At 37.6% G+C, this 9953-nt stretch overlaps 1 protein-coding gene across 1 annotated transcript in view; it reads left to right on the forward strand.

Annotated features, from left to right (window-relative positions):
- The window catches only part of LOC121328821 (NUAK family SNF1-like kinase 1), a 29275-nt gene extending 25889 nt beyond the window's left edge, over positions 1 to 3386 (forward strand). Inside the window, exon 7 of the mRNA XM_041273901.1 lies at positions 617 to 3386. Within this exon, the coding sequence (XP_041129835.1) occupies positions 617 to 1665 (1049 nt within the window). The 3' untranslated portion in view covers positions 1666 to 3386. The remainder of the gene's footprint in view (positions 1 to 616) is intronic.
- The last annotated feature ends 6567 nt before the right edge of the window (positions 3387 to 9953 follow it).

The raw sequence follows: 9953 nt of genomic DNA on the forward strand, positions 1-9953 counted from the left end.
TACATAGATTGGATAAAACAGTGAAACACCTGCCTTAACACTGTGACAAGTGTTTATGGGCACCGTGGGAAATCAGGAGGATACAAGCCTGTGGTGTTAAAATCTTTTTTGAGGGATACGTGACCATTCCTCAATTGCCGTTTCTAATTCCTTTAGGAAGTTGGGGGTGGAAATTTGCAAAGTCTGTTCTCCAGAATGGCCCATCACTTTTGAGACTGTTCTTTTAAATACAAATATTATGCAGAGCTTTGTCTAAAACACAATTTAGTTGGTAATTTAAGGATACAATTTTATTTATTTCAAAGCTTTTTTACTTCTTTCTTCATGCATGAGCATCTTGATTGGAACAGACAGGTTTGCTTTGCTTTCAGAGCAAGCTCAAAGCAAAGTATAGTAAAGCAGAGTAATAGCACAATGAAATTATAATAATGCACATGTAAGCATGGAAAAATCACATATATGCATGGTAAAGCAAGCATGATGATTTTATAAAGTAGCTATTTGGATAGTGGTGCATAAAAGGAACTTTAACCCAGGACAGAGGTACCTTACATCTTACGCAAATGGTGTTAATTCATATTCACTGTAGGTAAACTGTGTTTTCTGTGATTAACAGATGTTTGTGGGCTGATCGACTGGATGCTAACAGTTAGCACAGAGGATCGAGCGACTATAGAAGATATCGCAAACCACTGGTGGGTAAACTGGGGCTACGATGAGTCAGTGTGTGACTGTCCCTCTCCATTACTGGCACGCTACATCGATTGGCAGAACCGACCCATTGTGCAACAACCCAGTAGCACACCAGATCTTCAGCTTTATTTTAGCTTCCCTCTGCTTCACACCTCCAAGGGTGAGCAGGCAACTTGCTTGAAAAAGTCCAAAAAGGAGAATGACATAACTCAATCTCAACAAAGAATCTTCAGCAGAACATCAGACAAGAAGCCAAAAGGGATCCTGAAAACGAGGAGCAGTTTTGATTCTGCATTCCTTCCTTGCACAATCTCTCAGCTATGCACTCCAGAGAATCAGGACAAGCAAGTCCCAGTTGCAAGCTCAGGCAGGCCAAAGGCTCTCCCTAATCATGGTAAGACACCAGTGTCATCCAAAATGCCAAAGAAGGGGATCCTCAAGAAGCGCTACCAAAGGGAGTCAGGGTATTCTTCGTCTCCAGAGAGGAGTGGTTCCCTGGACAGCTCAGGCAAGACTGAAGTGAAGCAGCCAGGGGAGGATTCCCAGCCAACAGGAGACGTAGTGCTGCGGAGAAAGGGGATCCTCAAACACAATGGCAAGTTTTCTGCCAGTCTAGATCTGCCCGACGACATCTCAGTGCTCAAGCTCTCCGAGTCCCTGGAACACTTGATCCTGTCCAGCGGGTGTAGCAGGCAGCAGCAGGAAGCTCAGGCTCACAGCCGACCGCACAGCGTCATCAGCGACGACAGCCTGCTCTCCAGCGACTCTTTCGACCTTCTGGACTTGGCTGTGGCTAAAAACAAGAGGCGCCTCTACGCCCAGAGCAGCCAACACAGCCTTTCCAGCTCTGAGGAGGAGCAAGAGGACTCACAGGCAGGAGGGAAGGTGAGGGAGGGGAGAGTCGAAGAAATGACACTGGAGGAGAGAAAGGAAGTCTACTGTCAAGCTCAGAAGATATGTGAACACTTATAGTACTGGATTCTAACCTGGCTCAGTTTACCTGATTGGAGGGAATGTTCTTCCCAGCATAATGGAACGGTACACTCTAGACCCTATTCTGAAGCATTTTCCAAGAGGAATAAAACTATAACTATAGCAAGGAAGTCATAAGATGGAGAAGTAGTTCCTTGCTAGTTTTATATCATTAAAATAATTTTATTCCTCTCTGAAAATTTCCACTGCCTTGAAAATAGGGTACTGTGTTATGTACCATATTGTAAGCCACAGACCTGCAAACTTTCAGTTTTAGTTCCCTTGTTATGCCAGGACAACACTGAAAATATCCATGTGATTGCCAAGAGACAGCCGTTAGAAATAGTTGACGCCAGCTAAGATGGTGACTTCAAAGTAAAATCAATGTGCATTTCTCCTGTAGTTGCTACTCTAAGGATCTGTCTTATTAAAAATTTGGCTGGAATTGTTTCGCTCAAGAGTTCACTGTCTGAAAGAGCCCATGTATACTGGAATGTAACTGCTATAGAAGGAAGCCTAGCCATATGGAAACTAGGCATAGCACTTATTTATTTTTACAGCTAACTGCTTGTACCCAGTCTTACAGCCGGGATGGAACTGAGACGCAAATAGGACAACAGCCTCACACAGCATCCTCTTTGCTAAAGTTTGTGACATGCATAGAAAGCTGCGAAATACATGCAACATTGTTTATAAGCACTACTTTGAGCCCAGTGGCAAGGAATCCATATTCACACATGTACTGTGTGCAGCATTGTAAATAATTATTTAAACACCCAGACAAACAGCATTCTAGATTCCTATTCAAATAATGCAGTAGAAGCATTTTTAGGGTAATTGGTCTGGTTTGGTTCACCTTACCCTTACCTTACACCTCCACTTTACCTAACTTCTAGGTTTTCCTAACATTGAAGCATTTCTGCAGGTGCAACACTGTAGACCGGCCCCCTCCTCTGTGTTGTTCTGCAGGCAGTCGCTCAATTTGTTCCTTTACAATTGAAATGGTAGTGGAGCTGTTAAAAGGCAGAAAAAACATTAGCCCCTCTTCAAACGCAAAAGATCTTATTAAGCATAGAAAAAAGGCTGAGATGTTTTAACTGTGAAATTGGGTTCGAAATATTTTGAATATGATCTTAAAAGATATCAACTGAAAAACATCTTTAACATCTATGGATGTCTTAAATGGTTTTGCTACATCTCAGTAGTTCATTTTGTTGTCCGTGCCTGTGTTCTAAGCCGTGCTTCATTATACACATCTCTGCTCACGCAGAAGGAGGATGCAGATAAGTGCCATGCTGGTTAGGGGATTGCAGGACTTGTAGCTCATAGTAGTTGATAGGAAAGATACAATATCATATCAGCAGACACATGTCTTTTGAAAGCACTTTGTATTTTGTAACTTGTCAGTTACCAAACTGACACATTGCAAGAGTTTACTAAGCAACTGCTGAAGTGTAATGTTTGCACCATTTTTCTACTAAAATAAAATTGTCACAAAAGCTATAAAAAGGAAGGTAGCCATGAACAGTGCCTGAAGGATACAGAGCAGCGAGAGTATCCAATCTCCTATGTACAGATAACATAGTCTGGCCAGTACTTAAGTTCTCCCATGCTCCTACACAATTGCAGAAATGTAGTACAGGGGGGATACCCATTTCACTATGTAACACAATTTTTGTTCCTGGGTAGTAAGTGTTATTTCCTAATTGCTTATGCCTCAAAAGTATAGAAAATGGCTATTATTCCCCACAAACTTTGCTTTTGTGACCAGGACAGTGATATTTCAAAATATCACTATTTCCAATGGGAAAATGGGCAAATGTGTGTCTTTTCGTTCACATAAAGTCAGAAGAAAACAACATATGAATCCAAATTAACATGTATTTATACTAAAGTAATACAAAGATGACTACAAAAGATTTAGAAGTGAGTAGTTTTTCGAGATTTACAATTACAAATTGTAAATCTCGAAAAACTACTCACTTCTAAATCTTTTGTAGTCATCTTTGTATTACTTTAGTATAAATACATGTTAATTTGGATTCATATGTTGTTTTTTTCTGACTTTATGTGAACGAGAAGACACACATTTGCCCATTTTCCCATTGGAAATAGTGATATTTTGAAATATCATTGTCCTAGTCATAAAAGCAAAGTTTGTGGGGAATGATAGCCATTTTCTGTACTTTTGAGGCATAAGCAATTAGGAAATAACACCCACTACCCAGGAACAAAAAAAAAAAAAAATTGTTACACAGTGTTTTAGATTCCCACAAGAAGGTGGTGCACATCAGTTTCATCAGTACAGAAATGCTTTGTGGGATATCTCCATGCCTCAGGTGCTTCAACCCCCCTAGAAGTATCCCGCAATGCCAAAATGTGATTATACAATGGCTATGAGGTCATTCGAAATTAGTAACAACAAAAATAGGTTTAAAGAGAACCATGGTGATACCTTGAGAGATCACCACAGCAATGACATCACATAGCCCATTGAAATAAATAGGACGACCCTTGCCATTGTATAGTATAAAGTTGAGTTGAGACTGTCCTCTTCATAGCAGGCAGTGGAGCGGGCAGGATGGACACCGGGGGTCATGAGGATACTTTCAGGCGTCCCATATAGTATTAAATAACCAAAGCAGTTTAACTTCAATGGGTTTCTCACCTTGTGTTTAACTAAAATATTTTATTTAGTTTGATTCAGTTGACTTCACTCTGGTCGTCCATTTCCATACTTCATTACGGACTTTTTAAACTTTAGTTACCACAAAAGTTATAGCTGTAGAAGTACAAAGAGGATAATGTTCATCACATTTGACAGAACTTAATGGCGAGTACTGTACTTTGTAATTTAAATTTAGATCGTGCAAGACTGTGCATGTATGACAGTACTGCATGTGAATGACTTCTACTATAAGATTAAACCAGTACACCCTCAGTGATGGTGCAATAGTAAGCCAATAGACAATTAAAGACGAATAGGGCTATTCATATAGGTAATGTGTTACTTTTTTTTTTTTTTTTAACTTGCAACTGCAAAGCATTTTAAAGATAGATATATTACCAATTGCTAGTTTTGTTTTAGCTTGCCAAAGCCATTGGGAACCCTTCCAAGCAAGTTGCTGAAGTGTAACACATTGCAAAACATCTCCTTTTAGTCTTTTTGTGTATTTTTCATTTTTGTGCACGTTTTTACAGTAAGAGGCCAATTATTGTTTTCAATGCATTGTGCAGAATGGACAGTTTTACAACTCACAGCAACTTGAAAGATTTTAACAAAAACCAACAACCTTTAGACCAAGGTTCGAGTGGCATGCAAATAAATCTAATAAAGGCAACATAAACTGTAATTATGTATCTATGTGTATTTAGTTTTATGGAAACCAAAATATTGTGTTTTTTGTATATTCCAGGTATTTGTTGTTTTATAAATAATAATGTATTCAATAAAAAGATACGACTGTATTATATTGCCTGTATTTATGTGTCATTGCATGTATATAAGGAATAATCAAAGTCAGAGTACCTTATTCATGATGTACCATTCAGGAAGATTTAAAGGCATAAACCAAAGGTAGGATTTTTTTTTTTAAATCTACATCTCATATCCTAATGAATATGCAAACACTCAAATATTGTGTTGAGAATATATTATGAGTTTAACAGTTTAAGTTTTTGTGTATACACTAAAGCTTGTTAGTACTGTAATAACTACATGTTTACAGACATAGGTCTGCCCTATTAAGTATATTGAGCAATGTTTCCACAAGTTATTTCTCAGCATGGAAAATAGTCTGAGGTCTGTTTCCTAATTTATGTCTTGGCTATAAGTGGAGCAATAAGTTTAAAAATAATTTAAACACTTTCATAATTCATTTTAAATGTTTATATAAACAGGAATGCCTTAAAATAGTTGTGCTGCTTAGGAATTTAAATAACAAAATATTTAAAAGGCCATTATTATTCATAAAAACAGCAGGATATATGTTTAGTTTTTGAGAATAAAATGTATTATATGAAGACTTTCTGCTGTTCTTTTTACGACCTCTTCCATTACTGGTCTGCTACAATAGCATAAAAACTGAGACCTACTGTACCTATCCTTGTTGGGTTTTTGACACACTGGGTCAGGAAGCAATCATTTACTGTATCAATCAGTTCAGTGTATACTGTACCACATATCACAGGATGATTCAAACACATAATAATGCTGTTGCCTCACTAATTGAATACATTAATCAAAAATTGTAAACATACTGTCAGTGTAGCTTTCTATTTATACCTTTAGACCTGGCATTGTATTCATAGCTGAACAAAAGAAAACAGTATCCAGTATCACGGTATTATGGTAATCAGTTGTCCCTTAATACTGTTTTATTTGAAGCCATCCGCAGAAGTACGTGTACATGACAGAACTGAGGTATCAAACGCCAGTGAATCCCTTGTCAAAGAAAGAATCCTTGCAAAATGTATTTCAACTTGTTTATAAAAATGATGTGCACCGATTGCTTTGCTTAACTCTTTCAGCCCTAAGTAACTTCATGAAAAAACTACCATAGGTTACTAATTAAAGTTTTAGTGTCTTATACTGAAAAAAATAAAATAAAATTGGCATTGGTATGCTCATTAGTATATTAGACTAGATTACTGCTGTTATCTTTCCTGTCCTGTTACAGGGTAGTCTGTATTTTTTTTTTCTTTTGTTGACCTGTATCAAGTATGTAGTGTTTAAAGAGGGAAACTAGGTATATTTGCAAAATATAATATTGAAATATAAAGCTACTGATATTTTTTATGCTGTGTCCGTTTGTGAAAACTACATTGCTGTGAATGACATTAGAATCTGTTGTAAGTTTCCTTTTGTTGAAAAATAAATTCACTTAAATCGTTTACTAAACATAACAGCATAACAACTGATAACTTCATGTCGGACAGAGTTCAGAGTGTTGTTGTTTTTTTTTTTTCAAACAGGTGATGAGGTGTTATTTTTGGAACATACATACTTCTGATATTATCCAGGAATGTATGGTAGGCGTGCCAACCTCTTAAAAATCGAGGCTCTATAAAAAATATTTTATATGTCACTGTTCAAAAAGTAATTTAGTCAAGGTAAATTACTATTTTAATAGGATACAGCTGTCACTTCCCAGCCATTACAGGTAATTTTATACTTATATGCAAAAGCGAGCCACAATATGTTCACATTTTCCCAAAAAATGCAAATAAATTCAAACATTTATGGTAGTCTACAATCTTCAACACTGGTTTTTTTTTTCACAGTACTAGTCAATTTGGTTAACTGTATGCTCATTTGGCTGCAAGACACAGGCGATTTGTTAACAAAAGGACAGGACATGTATTTTATAAATTATACAGGGTGTCAGAAACCAAATGAAAGCAGCAATATATATATATATATATATATATATATATATATATATATATATATATATATATATATATATATATATATATATATATATATATATATATATATATACACACACACACACACACACACACACACACACACACACACACAGTGGCTTGTGAAAGTATTGACCCCCCTTGGCATTTTTCCTATTTTGTTGCCTTACAACCTGGAATTAAAATGGATTTTTATTTGGATTTGATGTAATGGACATACACAAAATAGTCCAAATTGGTGAAGTGAAATGAAAAAAATAACTTGTTTCAAAAAATTCTAAAAAATAAATAACAGAAAAGTGGTGCGTGCATATGTATTCACCCCCTTTGCTATTAAGCCTCTAGATAAGATCTGGTGCAACCAATTACCTTCAGAAGTCACATAATTAGTTAAATAAAGTCCACCTGTGTGCAGTCTAAGTGTCACATGATCTGTCACATGATCTCAGTATATATACACCTGTTCTGAAAGGCCCCAGAGTCTGCAACACCACTAAGCAAGGGGCACCACCAAGTAAGCGGCACCATGAAGACCAAGGAGCTCTCCAAACAGGTCAGGGACAAAGTTGTGGAGAAGTACAGATCAGGGATGGGTTATAAAAAAATATACGAAACTTTGAACATCCAACGGAGCACCATTAAAGCCATTATTAAAAAATGGAAAGAATATGGCACCACAACAAACCTGGCAAGAGAGGGCCACCCACCAAAACTCACGGACCAGACAAGGAGGGCATTAATCAAAGAGGCAACAAAGAGACCAAAGATAACCCTGAAGGAGCTGCAAAGCTCCACAGCAGAGATTGGAGTATCTGTCCATAGGACCACTTTAAGCCGTACACTCCACAGAGATGGGCTTTACGGAAGAGTGGCCAGAAAAAAGCCATTGCTTAAAGAAAAAAATAAGCAAACACATTTGGTGTTCGCCAAAAGGCATGTGGGAGACTCCCCAAACATATGAAAGAAGCTACTCTGGTCAGATGAGACTAAAATGTAACTTTTTGGCCATCAAAGAAAACGCTATGTCTGGCGTTAACCCAGCACCTCTCATCACCCAGAGAACATCATCCCCACAGTGAAGCATGGTGGTGGCAGCATCATGCTGTGGGGATGTTTTTCATCCGCAGGGACTGGGAAACTGGTCAGAATTGAAGGAATGATGGATGGCGCTAAATACAGGGAAATTCTTGAGGGAAACCTGTTTCAGTTTTCCAGAGATTTGAGACTGGGACGGAGGTTCATCTTCCAGCAGGACAATGACCCTAAGCATACTGCTAAAGCAACACTCGAGTGGTTTAAGGGGAAACATTTAAATGTCTTGGAATGGCCTAGTCAAAGCCTAGACCTCAATCCAATTGAGAATCTGTGGTATGACTTCTGTAGAGTTCTGTACACCAGCGGAACCCATCCATCTTGAAGGAGTTGGAGCAGTTTTGCCTTGAAGAATGGGCAAAAATCCCAGTGGCTAGATGTGCCAAGCTTATAGATACATACCCCAAGAGACTTGCCTCTGTAATTGCTGCAAAAGGTGGCTCTACAAAGTATTGACTTTGGGGGGGTGAATACTTACGCACGCTCAAGTTTTCTGTTTTTTTGTCTTATTTCTTGTTTGTTTCACAATAAAAAATATTTTGCATCTTCAAAGTGGTAGGCATGTTGTGTAACTCAAATGATTCAAACCCCCAAAAAATCCATTTTAATTCCAGGTTGTAAGGCAACAAAATAGGAAAAATGCCAAGGGGGGTCAATACTTTCGCAAGCCACTGTGTGTGTGTGTGTGTGTGTGTGTCTCTGTGTGTGTCTCTCTCTCTCTCTCTCTCTCTCTCTCTCTCTCTCTCTCTCTCTCTCTCTCTCTCTCTCTCTCTCTCTCTCTCTCTCTCTCTCTCTCTCTCTCGATATATATATATATTTTAATACAAGGGTATCAAAAGACATTCACTGTATATGTATGAAACATAATAAATGCAAATGCCTCATTTTTTTAGTGGATAAAAAAATATTTAATATTTTAAACAAAATAATGTCAACTGCAATAACAGGAATGAAGCCCTGATCCAAGAGATGATTCAGGGCTCAGAGTTCCAGGCTGGTTGAGAAACAAAGTTATCCCTTGTGCACATATTGCAGCGAGGGCTGTGAAAAAAATTTAGAAAGTTAATCCCTGTCACCACAAATGTTTCACCTTCAGCGTTTGGTTAATGTTGAAGGTATTTTGCAATCAAAGAAAGCATATTTATTATTGTTAAACAGCAAATTTCACTCAGATAAAGGAAGTGATTCACCCTGAAGTGGCCAAACACAATGAAACACATTCCTTGGAATGAAAAATTTCCATTGCTAAAAACAACTCCAGTTTGAGGTGCAAGATTATGCAACTCCTGTTACCAGGAATAACAACCCCAGTCCCTTGATTCCGAGATGATAGAAGAGGGATGGCATGTACTAGATGTACCCTTTGAGAAACATGCTATAAAAGCTGTGAATGATGTGTCTATTATCTGAATCACAAGTAAACATACTTTCCGTAAAAAAGGTAATGGGGTTTCAAGAATGTGTGCTGCCTATTTTTTTATCCACTTCCAGCTGACTAAATAAAGCCAGTGAAAAAAGTTTTTAGCACCATACTATACTGAGCATCAAAATAAACTTATCATTTATATTTGAGCATCAAAATCACTTGCATTTGAGCATCAAAAGAAACGTATCACTTATATTTGGATAAAATTCACTAGGTGTGATCGAAAAATGACAAACTCTGTTTTAGAGCAACTGCAGTGACTTTTTATTGTGCTGATTAACAATTAACACCACAAAGATGCTGCAAAATGATCTGTTGATCTTGGGCAGGTGTTGTGACG

This window comes from Polyodon spathula, chromosome 16 (assembly GCF_017654505.1).
Source record: "Polyodon spathula isolate WHYD16114869_AA chromosome 16, ASM1765450v1, whole genome shotgun sequence".
Lineage (NCBI taxonomy): Eukaryota > Metazoa > Chordata > Actinopteri > Acipenseriformes > Polyodontidae > Polyodon > Polyodon spathula.